The sequence below is a fragment of the Lathamus discolor genome, chromosome W (genome assembly GCF_037157495.1).
Source record: "Lathamus discolor isolate bLatDis1 chromosome W, bLatDis1.hap1, whole genome shotgun sequence".
NCBI lineage: Eukaryota > Metazoa > Chordata > Aves > Psittaciformes > Psittacidae > Lathamus > Lathamus discolor.
Genome location: NC_088908.1, coordinates 35498650 through 35523664, shown reverse-complemented (window position 1 = coordinate 35523664; position 25015 = coordinate 35498650). Strand labels below are relative to the sequence as shown.

General features: G+C 47.6%; 1 protein-coding gene and 1 long non-coding RNA gene across 6 annotated transcripts in view; one reads left to right on the top strand and one right to left on the bottom strand.

Moving 5' to 3' along the window:
- The window catches only part of LOC136004259 (BTB/POZ domain-containing protein kctd15-like), a 61531-nt gene that overhangs the window by 19572 nt on the left and 16944 nt on the right, over positions 1-25015 (bottom strand). For 4 of the 5 annotated variants that reach the window (XM_065660609.1, XM_065660608.1, XM_065660607.1 and 1 more), the window contains one exon: positions 615-759. The exons of the other annotated variant lie outside the window; for it this stretch is intronic. In XM_065660609.1, the coding sequence (XP_065516681.1) occupies positions 615-759 (145 nt within the window). The remainder of the gene's footprint in view (positions 1-614; positions 760-25015) is intronic. 5 annotated transcript variants of the gene reach the window in all.
- Positions 1-25015, top strand: part of LOC136004260 (uncharacterized) — a 50491-nt gene that overhangs the window by 17020 nt on the left and 8456 nt on the right. The window contains exons 5-6 of the long non-coding RNA XR_010608343.1: positions 23015-23072; positions 23688-23824. This is a non-coding gene — a long non-coding RNA (uncharacterized LOC136004260). The remainder of the gene's footprint in view (positions 1-23014; positions 23073-23687; positions 23825-25015) is intronic.

Genomic DNA, 25015 nt, shown 5'->3' with positions numbered 1-25015 from the left:
CCAGTGGAGAGCTTTTAGAAACAATCAGGATTTGCAAAGTGACAACCAGTACCATTATTTCATAGAGAAGACATAATGCTCCTGAGAAAGCCCTCAGTAAATTCCATCTCCCAAGAATATTTTTACATTCATAAATTGTGTAAAAGCTTACTTCCTGAAATCAAAGTATCTGCATCTAACACAAATCCTCATGGGTTTGTTAAAGGGTGTTTCTTTTTTATACCAACAAGAAAAAGAATTATACAATTTAAGTCCTCTAAGTATCAAATTTAAAATATTTCTTTCAGATCTTGAGCATTAAACCCTGGTAAGTGCTACTTGCTGATGTTGCTTCTTAATTCTTGTTATACCCTGATAAGTAAGCTAAAAATGTGAGAAAATACAATTAGTTTAGAAAAACTGATTTAGCCATAAGCTGCATCATTTAACTTTTTACGGTATCCATGACAGCCATTGGCCCATTTATTAAATAATAATACTGGTGTAATACACAAGTACTAAAAGTCCTAACAATAAACAGCAACATTTAGTTAACTGTGTTTAGGTCAAGCACACAATTCAACCTGTACTAAAACAGGAGGAAAAAATAGGCTGCAGACTACAGCTTTCCTTACCTTAAAGTCATCTGGGAGCAGTAACTTGGATGTCCTTAGGAAACTTAATATATATCTGAAAATTTCACCATCTCGATCAATGAAATAATGTTGTTTTAAACTGTCCAAGACAATAGGCTCCGTGCCATTAAAAAGGTGACTTATTCTGAAAAAAGAAAAGAAAAAGAAATGGGAAAAAGAGACAAAATCTTATTACACCCTCAGGGCTTAAGAACATCCAGCCAATTTAGTTGCATCAATTCAGTGTGCATGAAGTAATATCTTAATTTGGTGACAAACAAGTGTGCAAAGACAGATGCCTTAGACACACATGTGCACCCACATGCTCAAACACATGAAGCATGTGTGCACATGCAGACACAGGCACATACCAGTAGCAAGTGCCTTGAGCTTGTGCTGCCCCAAATCAGGGCTGCAAATTAGGACCACAATTCCAACAAGGAAAGTGCCTACAAAACCCTTTCCCCATGGCTGGCAGAGTAATTTTGGTGAGAACATTTGTCACAAATATACAACCCTGTCCACATATCCTGCTAATGGAGAACCGAATGGTTAGTCGGAGATGGGTTCCTAGCCATGAGCTTTTCCTCCAGTTTGGCTGTAATTTTTATCAACCACCATCAAAACCTTTCCATGATAGAGGAGAGGCTGCCCATCCACGGAGATAAGCTCTATGGATCCCTGAGTGCTGGAAAAGTGACCATCCAACACTAAATGTTTTAGCAAACCAGCAATCAAATAAAATGCAGCACCTGTAGCATTGCCTGTGGGACAGGAGTCCCACTACCAGCAGTCCTGGGGATCAAAGTCTCCCAGAAGAAAAGCAATGTGGCACATATCTTATGAGCAAAGAAAAGGAAGTGAGACCTATGAGACCTGGGGATCAGCTGGCTACAGGACCAAAATCAGCTACATCGCTCCATGTCCTGAGGAGCATGCTCTGCAGAAAGCAAACTGGGCATCGGCCTGGCTGCAGTTTCTCCTGCCTCCAAAAGCCTGTCTTCTCTCAGAACACTTAGTCTTCCCATGAGAAATAATGAAGCTGAATATATATTTCCGTTGTGGTTTAAGCCCAGCCAGTAACTCAGTACCACGCAGCCATTTGCTCACTCCCCCCTCTTCCTCCCCCCTCTCCTGGAGGGATGGGAAGGAGAATGGAAAGAATGTAACTCCCATGGCTTGAGATAAGAACAGTCCAGTAACTAAGGTATAACACAAACCACTACTGCTACCACCAGTAATAATAATAAGGGAAATAACGAGGGAAGAGAAAACAACCACTCACCACCCACCGATCGATACCCAGCCCGACCGAGCAGTGATCTAGCCCTTCCAGGTAACTGCTCCCAGTTTATATACTGGGCATGACATGCTGTGGTATGGAATGCCTCTTTGGCTAGTTTGAGTCAGGTGTCCTGTCTCTGCTTCCTCTGGACTTCCCCTCCTCCCTGGCAGAGCATGAGACTCAGAAAGTCCTTGGCCAGACTAAACATTACTGAGCAGCAACTAAAACGATCACTGTTATCAGCGCTGATCCCAGGCCAAAAGTCAGAAACACAGAACTGCACCAGCTACTAAGAAGGAGAAAAAAAGACTGCTACTGCTGAACCCAGGACAGTATCCACCCCTTATTACATACCATTCACCTCATGCTCAGATCCCACATTTTCAATATACCATCACTCATATATATACATACTCATATACACACACACAGATAAATCCTTAGTGCATGGACCAATCCTTATAAAGCTGCTGAGTCCATCCGGTCCATGATGTCGGGCTCCATCTCTTGTAACAGCCATTCAGAGCAGGAGAGGCTGTGTGCAGTGTTGGATCGGTGCCTGCTGATGATACTGCAGAACTCATCTGGTTTCATCAAAGATCATTCTTTGTCGGGATGATGGTAGGAGGGAAGTCAAGGCCAGTCTTTGGTGACCTGAAGACATCTAGTTGATGAGCTATAAAAGTATTACACAGCAGGCAACAGCCCAGATGAGTTTACCTCTGCGTTGCCTGTAGCTCTGCTTCCATTGCTGCAACCACCCCCACAGGGCATTTGCCACCATCCATGAGTCAGTATAGAGATAAAGTACTGGCCACTTTTCTAGTTCAGCAATGTCCAGGGCCAGCTGGAGGGCTTTCAAGTCATCAAATTGACTCAATCCACCCTCTCCTTCAGCTGTTTCTGCAACTTGTGGTTGAGGACTCCATACAGCTGCCTTCCATCTCCAATGCTTTCCCACAATACGGCAGGACCCATCAGTAAACAAGGCATACTGTTTTTCACTTTCTGTCAGTTTATTATATGGTGAGGCCTCTTCAGCATGCATCACCTCCTCCTCTGGTGACATTCCAAAATCTTTGCCCTCTGGCCAGTCCATGATGACTTCTAGAATTCCTGGATGACTGGGATTTCCTATTCGAGCTCGTTGTGTAATTAGTGCAGCCCATTTACTCCATGTAGCATCAGTTGCATGATGTGTAGAGGAGACCCTGCCTTTGAACATCCAACGGGCAACCGGGGTGCCAGGAAGAGCTGTACTTCGGTGCCAATCACTTCCGAAGCAGTTCGAACCCCTTCCTAGGCTGCCAGTATCTCTTTCTCAGTTAGGGTATAGCTGGCCTCAGATCCTTTGTATCCCCTACTCCAGAAGCTGAGGGGTAGACCTTGAGTCTCCCCTGGAGTTTTCTGCCAAAGGCTCCAGGTAGGACCAATCTCCCCAGCTCTGGTGTACAGTCCATTTTTTACATCTTGCCTGGTCCGGACTGGTCCTAGGGCTACTGCATGAACTGTCTTGCATTTAATTTGCTCAAAGGCTTGTTGTTGCCCAGGACCCCATTTAAAATCATTCTTCTTCTGGGTCACATGATAGAGAGGGCTTACAATCAAACTGTAATTTGGGATGTGCATTCTCCAGAACCCCACAGCACCCAAGAAAGCTTGTGTTTCTTTCTTATTAGTTGGTGGAGACATTGCTGTTATCTTGTTGATCACATCTGTGGGGATCTGGCGACGTCCATCTTGCCATTTTTTTCCCAAAAAATTGAATCTCCTGTGCAGGTCCCTTGACCTTACTCCATTTTATGGCAAAACCAGCTTTCAGCAGGATTTGGATTATTTTCCTCCCTTTCTCAAAGACTTCTGCTGCTGCATCGCCACACACAATAATGTCATCAATGTATTGCAGGTGTTCTGGAGCTTGCCCCTGTTCCAGTGCAGTCTGGATCAGTCTATGGCAAATGGTAGGGCTGTGTTTCCACCCCTGGGGCAGTCGGTTCCAAGTGAACTGGACACCCCTCCAAGTAAAAGCAAACTGTGGCCTGCACTCTGCTGCCAAAGGAATTGAGAAAAATGCATTGGCAATATCAATCGTGGCATACCATTTGGCTGCCTTTGACTCTAATTCATACTGAAGTTCTAGCATGTCCGGTACAGCAGCACTCAAGGGTGGTGTGACTTCATTCAGGCCACGATAGTCTACCATTAGTCTCCACCCTCTGTTAGACTTTTGCACTGGCCGTACGGGGCTATTAAAGGGTGAGCGGGTCCTGCTGATCACTCCCTGACTCTCCAGTCTACGAATCAACTGATGGATAGGAATCAGGGAGTCTCAGTTGGTGCGATATTGCCGCCGGTGCACTGTTGTGGTCGCGATTGGCACTTGTTGTTTTTCTGCTTTCAGCAACCCCACAACAGAAGGATCCTCTGAGAGGCCAAGCAAGGTGGGCAGCTGCTCAATTTCCTCAGTCTCCAAAGCAGCAATACCAAAAGCCCATTGGTACCCTTTTGGGTCTTTGAAGTACCCTCTCCTGAGGTAGTCTATGCCGAGGATGCATGGAGCCTCTGGACCAGTCACAATGGGGTGCTTTTGACAGTTCCTCCCAGTCAGGCTGATTTCAGCCTCCAGTACAGTCAACTCTTGGGATCCTCCTGTCACTTCAGAAATATAAATGGGTTCCTCCCCTTGACAGCTTGATGGCATCGGGGTACACTGTGCACCGCTATCTACTAGAGCCTTTTATTTCTGTGGGACTGATGTGCCAGGCCATCTGATCCACACATTCCAGCAAATCCGATTGTCCCCTACCTCTACCTGGCTGGAGGCAGGGCCCCTCTAATAGTCATCACATTGGTCATTTACATCTTGTTGACAGGGATTAGTCTTTATCACAGGAGCTGAAGTAAAATCAGCTCTTCCACTCCATCTGGGAACCTGACTGGAAAAAGGGAAATATAACCCCCATTTTCAGGAAGGGGAAAATGGAAGACCAGGGGAATTACAGGCCAGTCAGTCTCACTTCTCTGCCTGGTAAAATCTTGGAGCACAGTCTCCTGGACGGCATGCTAAGGCACATGAAGAACAACAAGGTGCTTGGTGACAGCCAGCATGGCTTCACTAAGGGGAAATCCTGCCTGACCAATTTGGTGGCCTTCTATGATGGGGCTACAGAACTGATGGACGAGGGTAAAGCAGTTGACGTCATCTACCTGGACTTGTGCAAAGCGTTTGACACTGTCCCACACAACATCCTTCTCTCTAAATTGGAGAGATATCAATTTGATGGATGGACCACTCGGTGGATAAAGAACTGGCTGGATGGCCGCACACAAAGAGTTGTGGTCAATGGCTCGATGTCCGGCTGGAGACCGGTGACGAGTGGTGTCCCTCAGGGATCGGTGTTGGGACCGGTCTTGTTTAACATCTTCGTCCCTGACATGAACATTGGGATTGAGTGCGCCCTCAGTAAGTTTGCAGATGACACCAAGCTGTGTGGTCCTGTTGATACGCTGGAGGGAAGGGATGCCATCCAGAGGGACCTTGACATGCTTGTAAGGTGGGCTGTTGCCAACCTTATGAAGTTCAACCATGACAAGCGCAAGGTCCTACACCTGGGTCGGAGCAATCCCAGGCACAGCTACAGACTGGGCAACGATGAGATTCAGAATGGCCCTGTGGAGAAGGACTTGGAGGTGCTGGTCGATGAGAAAATGAACATGAGCTGGCAGTGTGCGCTCGCAGCCCAGAAAGCCAACCGTATCCTGGGCTGCATCAAAAGGAGCGTGACCAGCAGGTCGAAGGAGGTGATCCTGACCCTCTACTCTGCTCTTGTGTGACCTCACCTGGAGTATTGTGTCCAGTTCTGGTGTCCTCAACATAAAAAGGACATGGAACTGCTGGAACAAGTCCAGAGGAGGGCCACGAGGATGATCAGGGGACTGGAGCACCTCCCGTATGAAGATAGGCTGAGGAAGTTGGGGCTGTATAGCCTGGAGAAGATAAGGCTGCGTGGAGACTTCATAGCAGCCTTCCGGTACCTGAAGGGGGCCTATAGGGATGCTGGGGAGGGTCTCTTCGTCAGGGACTGTAGTGACAGGACAAGGGGTAACAGGTTCAAACTTAAACAGGGGAAGTTTAGATTGGAGATAAGGAGGAAATTCTTTCCTGTTAGGGTGGTGAGGCACTGGAATGGTTTGCCCAGGGAGGTTGTGAATGCTCCATCCCTGGCGGTGTTCAAGGCCAGGTTGGACGAAGCCTTGGGTGAGATGGTTTAGTGTGAGGTGTCCCTGCCTATGGCAGGGGGGTTGGAACTAAATGATCTTAAGGTCCTTTCCAACCCTAACTATTCTATGATTCTAAAATGTTTTATTTGTGCAGTGATGGGAAAAAGTGTGTGTGAGAGAGTATCAGTCTTAAATTGGGAGTATAAACTGCTGCTCTGCAAACTGTAAATCCAAGCAACCATGTGTGCTTTGGGACCAGTTCATGTGCCTGAAGACATGGAGAGATGCTCCAAAGGGGGTTTCTGGCATTAACAAGCCCAAAGCAGGGTACTTCTCCCACCACTCCTTCAAGATCAGGGTGAGCACCTGCATTTCAGCAGTGCAGCCTCAAATGCCAGAGTCCTCCAGTCACTGACTGGCCCTGTACAGGCATCGCTCAGCCCCAGTCCCTTCAATCCTGATGGCACAAGTGAGCGACCACAGATATTTAAGTACAGAACTGACATGTGAGAACCGAATGGAGATACTAAAGCCTGTAACCCCAAAGCCCCTCTCTCAATTTTGAACAAAAAAAGAACATCAAATAGTAGGGTCTGATCTCAGCAGAGGGATGGAGGAGGTAACGCACAAAGTAACAGGTTTATCCATCTCCAATTTCTATAACCTCCTGTTCCTGCCTTCCAGTACTGATCCTGGGATGCCACAGGAGTTTTTTTTAGCCATATGCTCACTTTGCTCTGCTTTCGAAGGATATTACACTCATTAACTATTAAGCACCTGAAGGAACTACAGGATCTATTACCTAGATTTAATACTTCCTATTTTGCTGCTCAGGCTAGAATATCTATTTTTGCAATAGCTCAGAGCTAGTCTATATAGCATCAACATGTATTTTTAAAAGTCAATAATCCATAAAGAACATTATCATCTACCACACAGAATCAGTCTTAGAAAGTTCTGGAAGGTTTTTTTCTGTTCTTTATACCATCACTAAAAAGCAAAATTAGATATGTAATGGATTTTGTAGTTAAGACAAAGGCACAGACAAGTATGTTTTCAGTTCTCTGTTACTATCAAAGTCCACTGAAGCAACAGGTAATAAAATCCACTGAAGTGGAAGTTACCCATTATTTTTGAAATATCACAATGCATTCATGGTAAGGATAAGAGATCCTACAGTTCTTTCTTTTCCACCTATTGTTAACAGCCTATCTTCATAATTAAGACACTTTGGTGGATGACTGTGATATATAATTTCATGGAAATAGATGTGTAATTTTAGATTTTAATACATGCTACTTATTTTTTAATTTGTAGAGAAAGTATTGCCTATACATAAATTAGCAGTTAAGAAATTGGGAACACTAATGCCAGCTAGAGAAGACAGTGTCTTTTCCTGAATTAAAAAATTGTCTTGGTAGTCAAGAGCCACCCTGGTCCTGCATCCATGTGGCCAAGCATCCCATCAGGTCTTGAAGGAAGAGGAGGAGTGCTTAAACAACTACAACGAGCAGACCAGCGACTAAGAGAATTGAGACTCCCATGAGCTTTCCTTTCCAGGCTTTTCATTCCCACCAAATTTACAAGGATCTTAACCCTAAGCCCTTCACCTCATCGGGATAGTGGGATTAGGCACATCAGAACTGCAGTTCATCCCAAATTTATCAGCAGCACGTTTGTCCCCAGGGCCCTGCTTCTACCACCCATCTCACAGGAAGTCAACAGCTCAGGAGCAAGTGCTGCTTAGCCCTGAGTAACGGTGGCAGAATCCAGCTCTCCATCAGGCTAATGGTTTTATTCTTCCTTATGAAAATAGCATTTGTCTATTTCAGTGTGTTATTTTAACAGCAATAAAAAAATTTCACTGAAGAAACAGTTTCTAGTATGTTAATGCTGTATTATGAATGCTTTCATTGCATTTGTCCTATAACCACATTTATAGGCAGAGTAAGACACAAACAGAACAGCACTCATCACTACACACACCGACATCCCACCACATTTAAGTCATCAGTCCTGAAATGCCTTTGCTGTGCTTAACAGGAAAAACCTATAACTTACAAATACGGGTACAATTTTCACTTCTCCATTAAAAGCTCCCTATGTGCTTGTTCATCCTTTGTAACAGGGACAGAGACAAACAGCCCCCCATCATTTTTTTTATGCTTAACCATACTGATTGCATTCATTTGGTCTGGCAAAGCTGCTCTTGAGTAACCATGAACAGATCAGAGGCTTTGGCCATGGATGGTGTGCACATGCAAGGCAGCCCAACGCAAGCAGTTACTGTAGTTTAGGACAGGCCAGTTCTGCCACCCCTATTCCTAAGTAGCAGTAATTGCTTGGGGAGAGTAAGAAGGGCAGAGTCTGGCTGACTTGCATATTTTTAATAAAAGTAACCAAATAATATTACAATGTAATAGAAATCCTCAAAATACAGAAATTGTTAAGAGTAGGAGCTAAATATTAACTTTCCAGCAAAATATGCCGAAGTCCAGGTAACTGCAAAGAAGCTCATACATTCCTGGTAATACCTAGCTCTTTCGGAATTCCTCTCAATTTTAAATTATGGATTTACATTTAAAGAAGCACGTTAGCTGGATTTCCAGTACAATCATTTTTTTCTGGTACAAACTTCAGATTACTTTTAGTCTTCTTGTGTCTTTTCATAGAATCATAGAAGAGTTAGGGTTGGAAAGGACCTTAAGATCACCTAGTTCAAACCGCCCTGCCATGGGCAGGAACACCTCACCCAAGGCTCTGCCCAACCTGCCCTCGAACACCACGAGAGATGGAGTATTCACAACTTCCCTGGGCAACCCATTCCAGTGCCTCACCACCCTCACAGTAGAGAACTTCTTCCTGTTTAAGAACAGAATCACAGAATCACAGAATCCCAAGGGTTGGAAGGGACCTAAAAAGATCATCTAGTCCAACCCCCCTGCAAGAGCAGGGTAACCTACAGTACATCACACAGGAACTTGTCCAGGCGGGCCTTGAATATCTCCAGTGTAGGAGACTCCACAACCCCCCTGGGCAGCCTGTTCCAGTGCTCTGTCACTCTTACAGTAAAGAAGTTCTTCCTGATGTTAACGTGGAACTTCCTATGTTCCAGTTTACACCCATTGCCCCTTGTCCTATCACTGGATATCACTGAAAAAAGCCTAGCTCCATCATCCTGACACCTACCCTTCACATATTTGTAAACATTGATGAGGTCACCCCTCAGTCTCCTCTTCTCCAAGCTAAAGAGACCCAGCTCCCTCAGCCTCTCCTCATAAGGGAGATGTTCCACTCCCTTAATCATCTTTGTGGCTCTGCGCTGGACTCCTTCAAGCAATTCCCTGTCCTTCTTGAACAGAGGGGCCCAGAACTTCGCCAGTTTACGTTTTAACCCATTATCCCTTGTCCTATCACTACAGTCCCTGACGAAGAGTCCCTCCCCAGCATCCCTATAGGCCCCCTTCAGGTACTGGAAGACTGCTATGAGGTCTCCATGCAGTCTTCTCCAGGCTGAACAGCCCCAACTTCCTCAGCCTATCTTCATACGGGAGGAGCTCCAGTCCCCTGATCATTCTCGTGGCCCTCCTCTGGACTTGTTCCAACAGTTCCATGTCCTTTTTATGCTGAGGACACCAGAACTGTACACAATACTCTAGGTGAGGTCTCACAAGAGCAGAGGGGCAGGATGACGTAGTTTGACCTTGGCTTTCTGGGCTGCAAGTGCTCATTGCCAGCTCATGTTAAGTTCGTTACCAACCAACACCCCCAAGTCCTTCTCTGCAGGGCTGCTCTGAATCTCTTCTTTGCCCAACCTCTAGGTGTGCCTGGGATTGCTCCTACCCAGATGTAGGACCTTGCACTTGGCTTGGATGAACTTCATAAGGTTGGCATCAGCCCACCTCACAAGCATGTCAAGGTCCCTCTGGATAGCATACCTTCTTTCCAAACGAACCACACAGCTTGGTGTCAACGGCGAACTTGCTGAGGGCGCACTCAATCCCACTGTCCATGTCACCGACAAAGGTGGTGAACAAGATCAGTTCCAACACTGATCCCTGAGGGACACCACTCATTACCGGTCTCCAGCCAGACATCGAGCCATTGACCACAACTCTTTGTGTGCGGCCATCCAACCAGTTCTTTATCCACCGAGTGGTCCATATGTCAAATTGATGTCTCTCCAATTTAGAGAGAAGGATGTTGTGCGGGACAGTGTCAAACAATTTGCACAAGTCCAGGTAGATGACATCAACTGCTCTAGCCCTGTCCATCAGTTCCGTAGCCCCATCATAGAAGGCCACCAAATTGGTCAGGCATAATTCCCCTTAGTGAAGCCATGCTGGCTGTCACCAACCACCTTGTTGTTTTTCATGTGCCTTAGCATGCTGTCCAGGAGAATGTGCTCCAAGATTTTGCCAGGCACAGAGGTGAGATTGACTGGTCTGTAATTTTCCCCTTCTTGAAAATGGGGGTTATATTTCTCTTTTTCCGGTCATCGGGAACTTCACCTGACTGCCATGATTTTTCAAATATGATGGCCAGTGGCTTAGCAACTTCATTTGCCAGCTCCTTCAGGATCTGCGGATGGATTTCATCCGGTCCCATGGACTTGTGCATGCTCAGTTTCTTAAGATGATCTCGAACCTTATCCTCTCCTTCAGTGGGCCTAGGGTCTTCATTCTCACAGTCCTGCATCTGCCTTCCAAAACTTGGGTGGTGCAGTCAGAGCATTTGCCAGTGAAGACTGAGGCAAAGAAGTCATTGAAAACCTCAGCCTTCTCCAAATCCTGTGTAGCCAGTTGTCCCAGTAGCTTCCAGAGAGGGCCCACGTTTTCCCTAGTCTGTTTTTACTTGCAGTGCAACTAAAGAATCCCTTCCAGTTATCTTTCACATCCTTAGCCAAGTTTAATTCTGACTGGGGCTTAGCTTTCCTAACCTGGTGTTGTGGTTTAAGCCCTGCGGCAACCCAGAAACCACGCAGCTGTTTGCTCACTCCCCCATCTTCCTTCCCCCTCTCCTGGAGTGATGGGGAGGAGAATCAAAAGAATGTAACTCCCATGGGTTGAGGTAAGAACAGTCCAATAACTAAGGTATAACACAAACCACTGCTGCTACCACCAATAATAATAATGATAAGGGAGATAACAAGGAAAAAGAATACAAATGCTCACCACCCACGAACCGATACCCAGCCCGACCAGAGCAGTAATCTAGCCCGTCCAGGTAACTGCCCCCACTTTATATACTGGGCATAACATGCTGTGGTACGGAATACCTCTTTGGCTAGTTTGGGTCAGGTGTGCTGTCTCTGCTTCCTCCCGGTTTCCCCTCCTCCCTGGCAGAGCATGAGACTCAGAAAGTCCTTGGTCAGACTAAACATTAATGAGCAGCAACTAAAACGATCGGTGTTATCAGCGTTGTTCCCAGGCCGAAAGTCAAAAAAACCAGCACTGCACCAGCTACTAAGAAGGAGAAAAACTGCTACTGCTGAACCCAGGACAGTATTCACCCCTTATTCCATACCATTCACCTTATGCTCAGATCCCACATTTTCAATATACCATCACTTATATATACACACACACACACACACACAGAGATCATTCCTTAGTGCATGGACCTATCCTTATAAAGCTGCTGAGTCCATCCAGTCCATGATATTGGGCTCCATCTCTTGTGGATGTGTCCAACTCCATCTCTCTTGCTCTTTCAGAGCAGGAGAGGCTGTGTGCAGTGTTGGATCTTTGATGAAACCAGACGAATTCTGCGGTATCATCAGCAGGCAAAGCTCATTCTTTGTTGGGAGGATGGTCGGAGGGAAGTCAGGGCCAGTTGCTGGTGACCTGAAGACATCTAGTTGGTGGGCTATAAAAGTGCTACATAGTAGGCAACAGCATACGATTGAGTTCATTGGCTGTTTTCCCCTAAAATCAAATCCCCTTGAGGTACACATCGGACTTCCCCATTTTCCCGCATTACCCACCAAGTATATCTGGGCCCCTGAGCAAAAGCAATCCCACGAGTGGGTTTGCCTTGACCTGAAGCAGGAATAACCCAGACTGTCTTCCCCAAAAAATTCTTTGCGTGCACCACAGGAACTTTATCCCCTTCTATAGATCCCCTTCTACATTCTACACATGCCTTAGTCGTCGTGGGGGATTTTAACTACCCCGATATTTGCTGGAAGACTCACACAGCCAATCATTCACAGTCTAGGAGGTTACTCCAGTGCATTGATGATAACTTCTTCATGCAAATGGTGGACATACCATCTAGGGGAGCAGCGCTGCTAGATTTAGTACTCGCCAACAAGGAGGGTTTGGTCGATGTGGTGACGGTCAATGGCAGCCTTGGCTGCAGTGACCATGAGATGGTGGAGTTTAGGATCCTGTGTGGGAGGAATAGAATACCTAGCAAAGCCACAGTTCTGGATTTCCGAAGGGCCAACTTTGGCCTCTTCAGTCAACTGCTAAGGGAAGTCTCATGGGAAAGTGTACTAGGCGGTAAAGGGGCTCAAGATAGTTGGTCAGCATTCAAGGACAGCTTCTTCCAAGCTCAGGATCAGAGCGTCCCAATGAGTAGGAAATCAAGTAAGGGATCTAGGAGACCAGCGTGTTTAAACAAGGAGCTGCTGGGCAAACTCAAGTGGAAAAGGAGAATCTATGGATTATGTAAGGAGGGGCTGGCCGCTTGGGAGGAATATAGGACAGTTGTTAGAGGATGTAGGGAGGCAATTAGGACAGCTAAGGCCTCCTTGGAACTTAATCTTGCTAGTTGGGTTAAGGACAATAGAAAGGGCTTCTTCAAATACATAGCAAATAAAACTAACACAAGAGGCAATATAGGCCCACTGCTGAATGAGGTGGGTGCCCTGGAGACTGAGGATATAAAGAAGGCAGAGGTGCTGAATGCCTTCTTTGCCTCTGTCTTTACTCCTGCAGCCTCTCCCTGGGGGCCCTGGATTCCTATAGCCCCAGAAGGAGTCAGGACAAAGGAGGAGTTTGCTTTGGTAGATGAGGATTGGGTTAGGGATCAGCTATGCAATCTGGACATCTGTAAATCGATGGGTCTGGATGGAATGCACCCACGGGTGCTGAGGGAGCTGGCGGAGGTCATTGCTAAGCCACTCTCCATCATCTTTGTTAAGTCGTGGGAAACGGGAGAAGTGTCTGAGGATTGGCGGATGGCAAATGTCACAACAGTCTATAAGAAGGGCAAGAAGGAGGACCCGGGTAATTATAGACCGGTCAGCCTTACCTCCATCCCTGGAAAGGTGATGGAACAACTTATTCTTGACTCCATCTCTAGGCATATCAAGGATGAGGGGGTCATTAAGAACAGCCAACATGGTTTTATGAGGGGGAGGTCATGTATGACTATCCTTATAGCCTTCTATGAGGAAGTGACTAGGTGGAGGGATGATGGTAGAGCGGTAGATGTGGTTTTTCTTGATTTCAGTAAGGCATTTGATACTGTCTCCCACAGCATCCTCATAGATAAGCTAAGGAAGTGTGGGCTTGACGATCAAGTAGTGAGGTGGATCGAGAACTGGTTGAAAGGAAGAAGGCAGAGAGTTCTGGTCAATGGGGCAGAATCTAGCTGGAGGTCTGTGACTAGTGGAGTCCCTCAGGGGTCGGTGCTGGGACCAGTGCTGTTTAATATTTTCATCAATGACCTGGATGAGGGAACTGAGTGCACCCTCAGCAAGTTTGCTGATGACACAAAACTGGGAGGAGTGGCTGACACACCAGAAGGCTGTGCTGCCATTCAGCGAGACCTGGACAGGCTGGAGAGTTGGGCGGGGAGAAACTTGATGAAATTCAACAAGGGCAAGTGTAGAGTCTTGCATCTGGGGAAGAACAACCCCATGTACCAGTACAGGTTGGGGGTTGACCTGCTGGAAAGTAGTGAAGGGGAAAGGGACCTGGGGGTCCTGGTGGATAGGAGGATGACCATGAGCCAGCAATGTGCTCTTGCGGCCAAGAAGGCAAATGGCATCTTAGGGTGCATTAGAAAGGGTGTGGTTAGTAGGTCAAGAGAGGTTCTTCTCTCCCTCTACTCAGCCTTGGTGAGGCCGCATCTGGAATATTGTGTCCAGTTCGGGGCCCCTCTGTTCAAGAAGGACAGGGAATTGCTTGAAAGAGTCCAGCGCAGAGCCACAAAGATGATTAAGGGAGTGGAACACCTCCCTTATGAGGAGAGGCTGAGGGAGCTGGGTCTCTTTAGCTTGGATTAGAGGAGACTGAGGGGTGACCTCATCAATGTTTACAAATATGTAAAGGGTGGGTGTCAGGATGATGGAGCTAGGCTTTTTTCAGTGATATCCAGTGATAGGACAAGGGGCAATGATTGTAAAGTGGAGCATAGGAAGTTCCATGTTAACATCAGGAAGAACTTCTTTACTGTAAGAGTGACAGAGCACTGGAACAGGTTGCCCAGGGGGGTTGTGGAGTCTCCTACACTGGAGATATTCAAGGCCCGCCTGGACAAGTTCCTGTGTGATGTACTGTAGGTTACCCTGCTCTTGCAGGGGGGTTGGACTAGATGCTCTTTTGAGGTCCCTTCCAACCCTTGGGATTCTGTGATTCTGTGATACAGTATGTAAAAGTTCTGACTGGGATGGGCCAGGCCTGTTGGCAGATCCTCTGGTGCTGACCAACCTTTTGGTAAATGTGCATCCCAATGTTTGAAAGTCCCATCATCCATTGCTCTCAGTGTGGTTTTTAACAACCCATTGTACCATTCAATTTTCCCAGAGGCTGGTGCATTGTAGGGGATGTGATATACCCACTCAATGCCATGCTCTTTGGCCCAAGTGTCTATTAAGCTGTTCCGGAAATGAGTCCCATTGTCTGACTCAGTTCTCTCTGGGGTGCCATGTCGCCACAAAATCTGTTTCGCAAGGCCCAGGATAGTGTTCCAGGCAGTGGCGTGAGGCACAGCAAAAGTTTCCAGCCATCTGTTGGTTGCCTCCACCATGGTAAGCACATGGTGCTTGCCTTAGCAGGTTGGTGGGTGCGTGATATAATCAGTCTGCCAGGCCTCCCCTTATTTGTACTTCAGCCATCGTCCTCCATACCAAAGAGGCTTTAACCGTTTGGCTTGTTTAATTGCAGCTCATGTTTCACACTCATGAATAACCTGGGCAATAGTGTCCATTGTTAAGTCCACCCCTCGGTCACGGGCCCATCTATATGTTGCATCTCTGCCCTGATGGCCTCAAGTGTCATGGGCCCACTGGGCCAAAAATAATTCTCCCTCCGCCCCCCCTTTCTTTCTTCCCCCCCCCCCCCCCCCCCCCCCCCACACACACTCCCAGAGGGATGGGGAAGAGAATCGAGAGAATGTAACTCCCACGGGTTGAGATAAGAACAGCCCAGTAACTAAGGTATCCAAGGTGCCTTCCTAACCTGGTCCCTAGCTTTCCAAACAACATCCCTGTATTCTTCCCACACCACCTGTCCTTGCTTTCACCTTTTATAAGCCTCTTTTTTTCTTTGAAGTTTCCTCAGCAGCTCCTAATCCATCCATGGAGGTCTCCTGGCCCTCCTGCCTCACTTCCTTCTAGTCAGGACGCAACACTCCTGAGCTTGTAGCAGGTGATCCTTGAATATCAACCAGCAACCTCGGGCCCCCCTGCCCTCTAGGGCTTTATCCCATGGAACCTTACTAAGCAGGTTCCTGAAGAGGCCAAAGTTTGCTCTCTTGAATTCCAGGGCAGTGAGCTTGCTGCATGCTCTTCTCACTGTCCTGAGGATCTCGAACTCGACCATCTCATGATCGCTACAGCCAAGGCTGCCCTGGAGCGTCACATTTCCAACCAGCTCCCACCTGTTGGTGAGCATGAGGTCAAGCCTGGCACCTCTCCTTGTTGGCTCCTCTATTACTTGCAGAAGGAAGTTGTCTTCCACACAATCGAGGAACCTCCTGGATTGCTTGTGCCAGGCTGTACTGTCTCCAACAGATATAAGGATGGTTGAGGTCCCCCATGAGGACAAGGGCCTGTGAGCGTGAGGCTGTTCCTATCTGTCTATAGAGTGCTTCATTCACAGAGTCCTCTTTATCAGGCAGTCTGTAACAGATCCCCACAGTAATGTCTCAGATTGCTGTTCTCCCTTTAACCCTGACCCACAAACTCTCTATTGACTGATCACCTCTCCCCAGATAGAGTTGCATACTCTCCAGCCTATCCCTAATATAAATAGCAACTCCCCCTCCCCGTCTGCCAAGCCTGTCTTTTCTAAAGAGCCTATAACCTTCCATTCCAACACTCCAGTCATCTTCTGGACAGATCTCGGAGGCTGTAAATGACATTCCTCCTGACCACTGCCAGGCTGCACGGAGATGCCTGTTCCCTTCAACTGTCTGAGTCAAGCAAGCTAATATCTGAGTAGAAATGTGCAATTTTCTCAGATTCAGATTTTTTGAAAAGCCTGTGCTAGGCGTAGCGCCATACCCATAACTTTATTTCCGTAAGTCAAACAAATGTTGATTTGCTATCATCTCCATGACTAGCTTGGTTTGCCCCTTCCTAGATACCATAATACCCATTTATACTTAGATCTCCACACAACCCAGGCTGTATGTGTATATGGAGAAACGATAGCTTCCCAAACTGTGTTCATGAGAGACTATCTAGGCAGTATTTTCTCATACATTTCATAGAATCATAGAATGGTTAGGGGTGGAAAGGACCTCAAGATCATCTAGTTCCAACCCCCCTGTCATGGACAGGGACACCTCTCACTAAACCATCCAACACAAGGCTTCATCCAACCTGGCCTTGAACACTGCCAGGGATGGAGCACTCACAACCTCCCTGGGCAACCCATTCCAATGTCTCACCACCCTAACAGGAAAGAATTTCCTCCTTATCTCCAATCTAAACTTCCTCTGTTTAAGTTTTAACCCATTACCCCTTGTCCTGTCACTACAGTCCCTGACAAAGAGTCCCACCCCAGCATCCCTATAGGCCCCCTTCAGGTACTGGAAGGCTGCTATTAGGTCCCCACGCAGCCTTCTCTTCTCCAGGCTGAAAAGCCCCAACTTCCTCAGCCTGTCTTCATACGGGAGGTGCTCCAGTCCCCTGATCATCCTCGTGGCCCTCCTCTGGACTTGTTCCAGCAGTTCCATGTCCTTTTTATGTTGAGGACACCAGAACTGGACACAATACTCCAGGTGAGGTCTTACAAGAGCAGAGTAGAGGGGCAGGATCACCTCCTTCAACCTGCTGGTCACGCTCCTTTTGATGTAGCCCAGGATACGGTTGGCTTTCTGGGCTGCGAGCGCACACTGCCGGCTCATGTTCATTTTCTCATCGACCAGCACCCCCAAGTCCTTCTCTGAAGGGCCGCTCTGAATCTCTTCTTTGCCCAGACTGCAGCCATGCCTGGGATTGCTCCGACCCAGGTGTAGGACCCTGCACTTGTCGTGGTTGAACTTCATAAGGTTGGCATCAGCCCACCTCACAAGCGTGTCAAGGTCCCTCTGGATGGCATCCCTTCCCTCCAGCGTATCAACCGGACCACACAGCTTGGTGTCATCGACAAACTTGCTGAGGGCACACTCAATCCCACTGTCCATGTCAGCGATGAAGATGTTAAACAAGACCGGTCCCAACACCGATCCCTGAGGGACACCACTCGTTACCGGTCTCCAGCCGGACATCGAGCCATTGACCACAACTCTTTGTGTGCGGCCGTCCAGCCAGTTCTTTATCCACCGAGTGGTCCATCCATCAAATGGATATCTCTCCAATTTAGAGAGAAGGATGTTGTGTGGGACAGTGTCAAACTCTTTGCACAAGTCCAGGTAGATGACATCACAGAATCACAGAATCCCAAGGGTTGGAAGGGACCTAAAAAGATCATCTAGTCCAACCCCCCTGCAAGAGCAGGGTAACCTACAGTACATCACACAGGAACTTGTCCAGGCGGGCCTTGAATATCTCCAGTGTAGGAGACTCCACAACCCCCCTGGGCAACCTGTTCCAGTGCTCTGTCACTCTTACAGTAAAGAAGTTCTTCCTGATGTTAACGTGGAACTTCCTATGTTCCAGTTTACACCCATTGCCCCTTGTCCTATCACTGGATATCACTGAAAAAAGCCTAGCTCCATCATCCTGACACCTACCCTTTACATATTTGTAAACATTGATGAGGTCACCCCTCAGTCTCCTCTTCTCCAAGCTAAAGAGACCCAGCTCCCTCAGCCTCTCCTCATAAGGGAGATGTTCCACTCCCTTAATCATCTTTGTGGCTCTGCGCTGGACTCCTTCAAGCAATTCCCTGTCCTTCTTGAACAGAGGGGCCCAGAACTGGACGCAATATTCCAGATGCGGCCTCACCAAGGCTGAGTAGAGGGGGAGGAGAACCTCTCTTGACCTACTAACCACTCCCTTTCTAATGCACCCTAAGATGCCATTTGCCTTCTTGGCCACAAGAGCACATTGCTGGCTCATGGTCATCCTCCTATCCACCAGGACCCCCAGGTCCCTTTCCCCTTCACTACTTTCCAGCAGGTCAACCCCCAACCTGTACTGGTACATGGGGTTGTTCTTCCCCAGATGCAAGACTCTACACTTGCCCTTGTTAAATTTCATCAAGTTTCTCCCCGCCCAACTCTCCAGCCTGTCCAGGTCTCGCTGAATGGCAGCACAGTCCTCTGGTGTGTCAGCCACTCCTCCCAGTTTTGTGTCATCAGCAAACTTGCTGAGGGTGCACTCAGTTCCCTCATCCAGGTCATTGATGAAAATATTAAACAGCACCGGTCCCAGCACCGGCCCCTGGGGAACTCCACTAGTCACAGACCTCCAGCTAGATTCTGCGCCATTGACCACAACTCTCTGCCTTCTTCCTTTCAACCAGTTCTCGATCCACCTCACTACTTGATCGTCAAGCCCACACTTCCTTAGCTTATCTATGAGGATGCTGTGGGAGACAGTATCAAATGCCTTACTGAAATCAAGAAAAACTACATCTACCGCTCTACCATCATCCCTCCACCTAGTCACTTCCTCATAGAAGGCTATAAGGTTGGTCATACATGACTTCCCCCTCATAAAACCATGTTGGCTGTTCTTAATGACCCCCTCATCCTTGATATGCCTAGTGATGGAGTCAAGAATAAGTTGTTCCATCATCTTTCCAGGGATGGAGGTAAGGCTGACCGGTCTATAATTACCCGGGTCCTCCTTCTTGCCCTTCTTATAGATTGGTGTGACCTTTGCCATCCGCCAATCCTCAGGCACCTCGCCCGTTTCCCACGACTTACCAAAGATGATGGAGAGTGGCCTAGCAATGACCTCCGCCAGCTCCCTCAGCACCCGTGGGTGCATTCCATCCGGACCCATCGATTTACAGATGTCCAGTTTGCATAGCTGATCCCTAACCCAATCCTCATCTACCAAAGCAAACTCCTCCTTTGTCCTGACTCCTTCTGGGGCTATAGAAATCCGGGGCCCTCGGGGAGAGTCTGCAGGAGTAAAGACAGAGGCAAAGAAGGCATTCAGCACCTCTGCCTTCTTTATATCCTCTGTCTCCAGGGTACCCACTTCATTCAGCAGTGGGCCTATATTGCCTCTTGTTTTAGTTTTATTTGCTATGTATTTGAAGAAGCCCTTTCTATTGTCTTTAACCCGACTAGCAAGATTGAGTTCCAAGGAGGCCTTAGCTGTCCTAATTGCCTCCCTACATCCTCTAACAACTGTCCTATATTCCTCCCAAGCGGCCAGCCCCTCCTTACATAATCCATAGATTCTCCTTTTCCACTTGAGTTTGCCCAGCAGCTCCTTGTTTAACCACGCCGGTCTCCTAGATCCCTTACTTGACTTCCTACTCATTGGGACGCTCCGATCCTGAGCTTGGAAGAAGCGGTCCTTGAATGCTAACCAACTATCTTGAGCCCCTTTACCGCCTAGTACACTTTCCCATGAGACTTCCCTTAGCAGTTGACTGAAGAGGCCAAAGTTGGCCCTTCGGAAATCCAGAACTGTGGCTTTGCTCGGTATTCTATTCCTCCCACACAGGATCCTAAACTCCACCATCTCATGGTCACTGCAGCCAAGGCTGCCATTGACCGTCACCACTTCGACCAAACCCTCCTTGTTGGCGAGTACTAAATCTAGCAGCGCTGCTCCCCTAGTTGGTACGTCCACCATTTGCATTAAGAAATTATCATCAATGCACTCGAGGAACCTCCTAGACTGTGAATGACTGGCTGTGTGAGTCTTCCAGCAAATATCGGGGTTATTAAAGTCCCCCACGTCGACTAAGGCATGTAGTCGCGAGGCTACTTCCAGTTGCCTGTAGAAAGCCTCATCAACTCCTTCGTCCTGATCAGGAGGTCTGTAATAGACCCCCACAACTGTATCACCCATGCCAGTCAGCCCCTTGATTCGTACCCACAGACATTCCACTTGCTCCTCATCCGACCCCGGACAGAACTCAATACATTCTAGTTGCTCTCTCACGTAAAGAGCAACTCCAGCACCTCGCTTTGCTGACCTATCTTTCCTAAAAAGGACATAGCCATCCATAACCACATTCCAGTCATGTGAACTGTCCCACCATGTCTCTGTAATCGCCACTAGATCATAACCTTTAGCCTGCACTCAGACTTCTAACTCCTCCTGTTTATTCCCCATGCTGCGTGCATTGGTGTACAGGCATTTCAGGGAGCCAGTCCTAGTACCCTTTTTTCCCTGCGGGACAGGGTCTAAAGAGCTATCCTTTCCCACAAGTGAAACAAGAGATTGATAGTCCTCCTTAGCCCGCCATCCTTCAATCCCTAGCATGTTCCTCTTGGGCTTGTCCCCAACAGGCCCAGTTAAATCCCCTCCCCCCTTCATAACTAGTTGCATAACATCAACTGCTTTACACTTATCCATCAATTCTGTAGCCCCATCATAGAAGGCCACCAAATTGGTCAGGCAGGATTTCCCCCTAGTGAAGCCATGCTGGCTGTCACCAAGCACCTTGTTGTTCTTCATGTGCCTTAGCATGTTGTCCAGAAGAATGTGCTCCAAGATTTTTCCAGGCACATAGGTGAGTCTGACTGGTCTGTAATTCCCCGGGTCTGTAATTTTCCCCTTCTTGAAAATGGGGGTTATATTTCCCTTTCTCCAGTTGTCGGGAACTTCACCTGACTGCCATGATTTTTCAAATATGATGGCCAGTGGCTTAGCAACTTCATTCGCCAGCTCCTTCAGGACCCGCGGATGGATTCCATCAAGTCCCACGGACTTGTGTGCGTTCATATTTTGAAGATGGTCTTGAACCAGATCCTCTCCTACAGTGGGCCCAAGGTCTTCATTCTCACAGCCCCTGCACCTACTTTCTAAGAACTGGGTGGTGCAGTCAGAGCCTTTGCCAGTGAAGACCGAGGCAAAGAAGTCATTCAGAACCTCAGCCTTCTCCAAATCCTGCGTAGCCAGTTCTCCCGAAAGATTCCTCAGGGGGCCTATTTTGTCCCTAGTCTGTTTTTTGTTTGCTACGTACCTGTAGAATCCCTTCCTATTATCCTTAACATCCCTGGCTAGGTTTAATTCTAACGGGGCCTTAGCCTTCCTAACCTGGTCCCTAGCTTCCCGGACAACATCCCTGTACTCTACCCAGGCCACCTGTCCTTGCTTCCATTTTATATAAGCCTCTTTTTTCCTTTGAATTTTCCTCAGCAGCTCCTTATCCATCCAAGGAGGTCTCCTGGCCCTCCTGCTGCACTTCCTTCTAGTTGGGATGCAGCACTCCTGACCTTGCAGCAGGTGATCCTTGAATATCAACCAGCAACCTCGGGCCCCCCTGCCCTCCAGGGCTATATCCCATGGAACCTTACTAAGCAGGTTACTGAAGAGGCCAAAGTATGCTCTTTTGAAGTCCAGGGCAGTGAGCTTGCTACACGCTCTTCTCACTGTCCTGGGGATCTCAAATTCGACCATCTCGTGATCACTGCATCCAAGGCTTCCCTTTAGTACCGCATTCTCAACAAGCCCTTCCCTGTTCGTGAGCACAAGGTCAAGCATGGCACCTCTCCTTGTCGGCTCCTCTATTACTTGCAGAAGGAAGTTGTCTTCTACACAATCGAGTAACCTCCTCGATTGCTTGTGCCGTGCAGTGCCATCGTTCCAACAGATGTCAGGGTGGTTGAAATCCCCCATGAGAACAAGGGCCTGCGAGCGTGAGGCTTTTCCTATCTGTCTGTAGAGTGCTTCATCCACAGGTTCTCCTTGATCAGGAAGCCTGTAGCAGATTCCCACAGTAATGTCTCCCACAGCTGTTTTCCCTTTAACCCTGACCCACAAACTCTCTGTAAACTGCTCACCTGTCCCCAGACAGAGTTCCATACTCTCCAGCCTATCCCTAACATAAAGGGCAACTCCCCCTCCCCACCTGCCAGGCCTGTCCTTTCTAAAGAGCCTGTAACCTTCCATTCCAACACTCCAGTCATAGGAGCCATCCCACCATGTTTCTGTGATGCCTATTATATCATATCCCCGTAGACGTGCACACATCTCTAATTCCTCTTGTTTGTTCCCCATGCTACGGGCGTTTGTATAGAGGCATCTGAGACGAGCTCCAATTGAAGCCGGCTCGTTGGCTGGAGCAGCTGGAATATATCTACATTGTTCCGAGCATTTATTATAGGTGCTGGCAACTGACTGGGTGTGTTGGGATGGAACGATGCCCCCCTCCCCCAACACATCTAGTTTAAAGCCTCCTTGACCAGTCTGGCTAGCCTCCTACCAAAACTGTTCTTCCCCTTCTTTACCAGAGCAGCTTCATCATATATTCAAAGTAAAAGCACAGCTAAGTTGGACATTGACAGGGCCTCATCTCGGCACCCAATTATAGTAAGATTTGTACTTCCAAAGGGTAAACTCTGCTTTCTTCTCCAGAGCCTGTGGGCAGTCCCTGGCAGTGCTGTGCTGGGCAAGGTGGTCATGAAGAAGTCCAGTAAGTAGCAAATGCCTTTATCGCAGCTGACAGCTCAGCTCTCATGTGGATCCCTACATGCCAGCTTGTATGATATCCTGGAGAGGTGGACACAGGCATGTCTGAAGAATCAGTTTCCATATAAACTCCTTCCTTCCCATCTCCCCAAGTCACTTGAGTGAAGGGTTAGGATTACAGGGACTATTCTACTTTACCACCAAAGCCACCACTCCAGCTGTGCAACAACAGCCCTGGGTAACATGGGGAAATCTGCTATTTATGGAAGCTGCACGGGCTCTACCAGACCCTGAATCCAGGAGTTTTGCCCATTAGTGAAAGCTAGAAACAGAGTACCTATAAATCCTCATTCCCAGCTGTAATTACATCCGCATTACAAATTATTTTTATTTTCCATAGAGGCCAAGCCATTTGCCCCTCTTCTAGCACAGGTCACGCCCTGGTACTCACATACCTGGGACCGGTGTGACTCCTGCCATAGTGGCTCTGGCCAATCTGCAAGAGGAAACAGTTCCTCACCTCCACCCCCTGTGCTCTGCCCTATGGGAGCTGTACTGGATGTGTCCTAGCAACAATGTACATATGCCTAAAGGAACAAACACTTCACACTTTCCCCAGAGCTTATCAAAGTGTTGGATGGACTTGTATGATCTCAGCCATGCATCACCCATACAAAACTGGCTTTGCAGATGGGGAAAGACTCATTCAGCAGCCTGGCAATATGATTTCCTTCACTCATGCCAGCTCCCACTCTGGTAAGTGCAACATCCACAGGCAGGCTGGGAGGAGACAGAGGATGGGAAGGGGAAAAGCCCTTTTTAAGGGTCAAAATTCCCTTGGAAACCAAGGAGAGATTTACCCAGTCAACAGCCAAGTAAGAAAACCTCAAAAGTTATCTCTAAATTGCAGATGTGTGAAATGAAACAAAATTATTTTAATCTCCATGAAAATTCTTATGTTAATTCAGAAAAGGCGCTGCATGGAACCAAAACCTCTGGTTTTCAGCTCTTTTACTTGTTCTCATCTATAACATATACCCGATTGCCTTAAACAATAGCAGAGCCCTGACAGGCTCATCCCTCTGCAGAGCTGCCACACTGGTGTACTGTGCCATTAGGTGTGCGCAACACTTGTGCACCATGCCCATGACCTGCACCTCTGAGCGTTTGTAACATGCAGGGAAAGCACTTGTTCTTGCCTCTTCAAATGTTTTGCTTTAAAGTCTGTGTACGGTTTAAATTCACAACACCTATTGAAATTAACGAGCTTTTCACTGCAGATCACATGGAGGTACATTTTGTAGCACTTTGGCTGAATTTCAGCTTCTGTCTCTGACTCAGGAACTCTTTTTGGGTAATATACAACAATTCAGAGCCTGGTGTCATCCCACAAGCAGGGTGGTCAACAGCTGACCTCAGTGGGAAGAGTGGTACCTTATGAAGGGTGAAAAGTGCCACGGCAGCATGTTTGTATATGTTCTTCACTGTGCTTAAATCAGAGTCATTTAGCAGGTGTGCAGGGATGAGAGAGGGACTCAAGAGGAACAAGACACTATACAGATGTTGGGTGGGTGAGCAGTGTGGAATGGCAGTGACATGGGAGAGGCTTGGGAGACACCTAAGTTGGAATGAACACTACTAATCAGTACCAATCACAGTAGTACAGGACTGCTGTGGCACTGGGCTGGCAAGAGGCTGTGATGGCCCAGGAGAGTTGACACCCGCTTCTGCTCCAGACCAGGATCCTGCCCTTGAACATACCATGCTTTCACAGCCACCAATAATCTCTGGTTATGAACGAATCTGGTTTTCACTTAATCCATCTGGAATCCAGGCCTTTTTCAGGACTGACACACCCAAACTGCAAGTTAGGAGCTTGGACTTTTGGTGTGGGTTTTTTTAATGTAAGAATCTCACTCCCTTGGATAAATTCATTTTGCAGTTCAC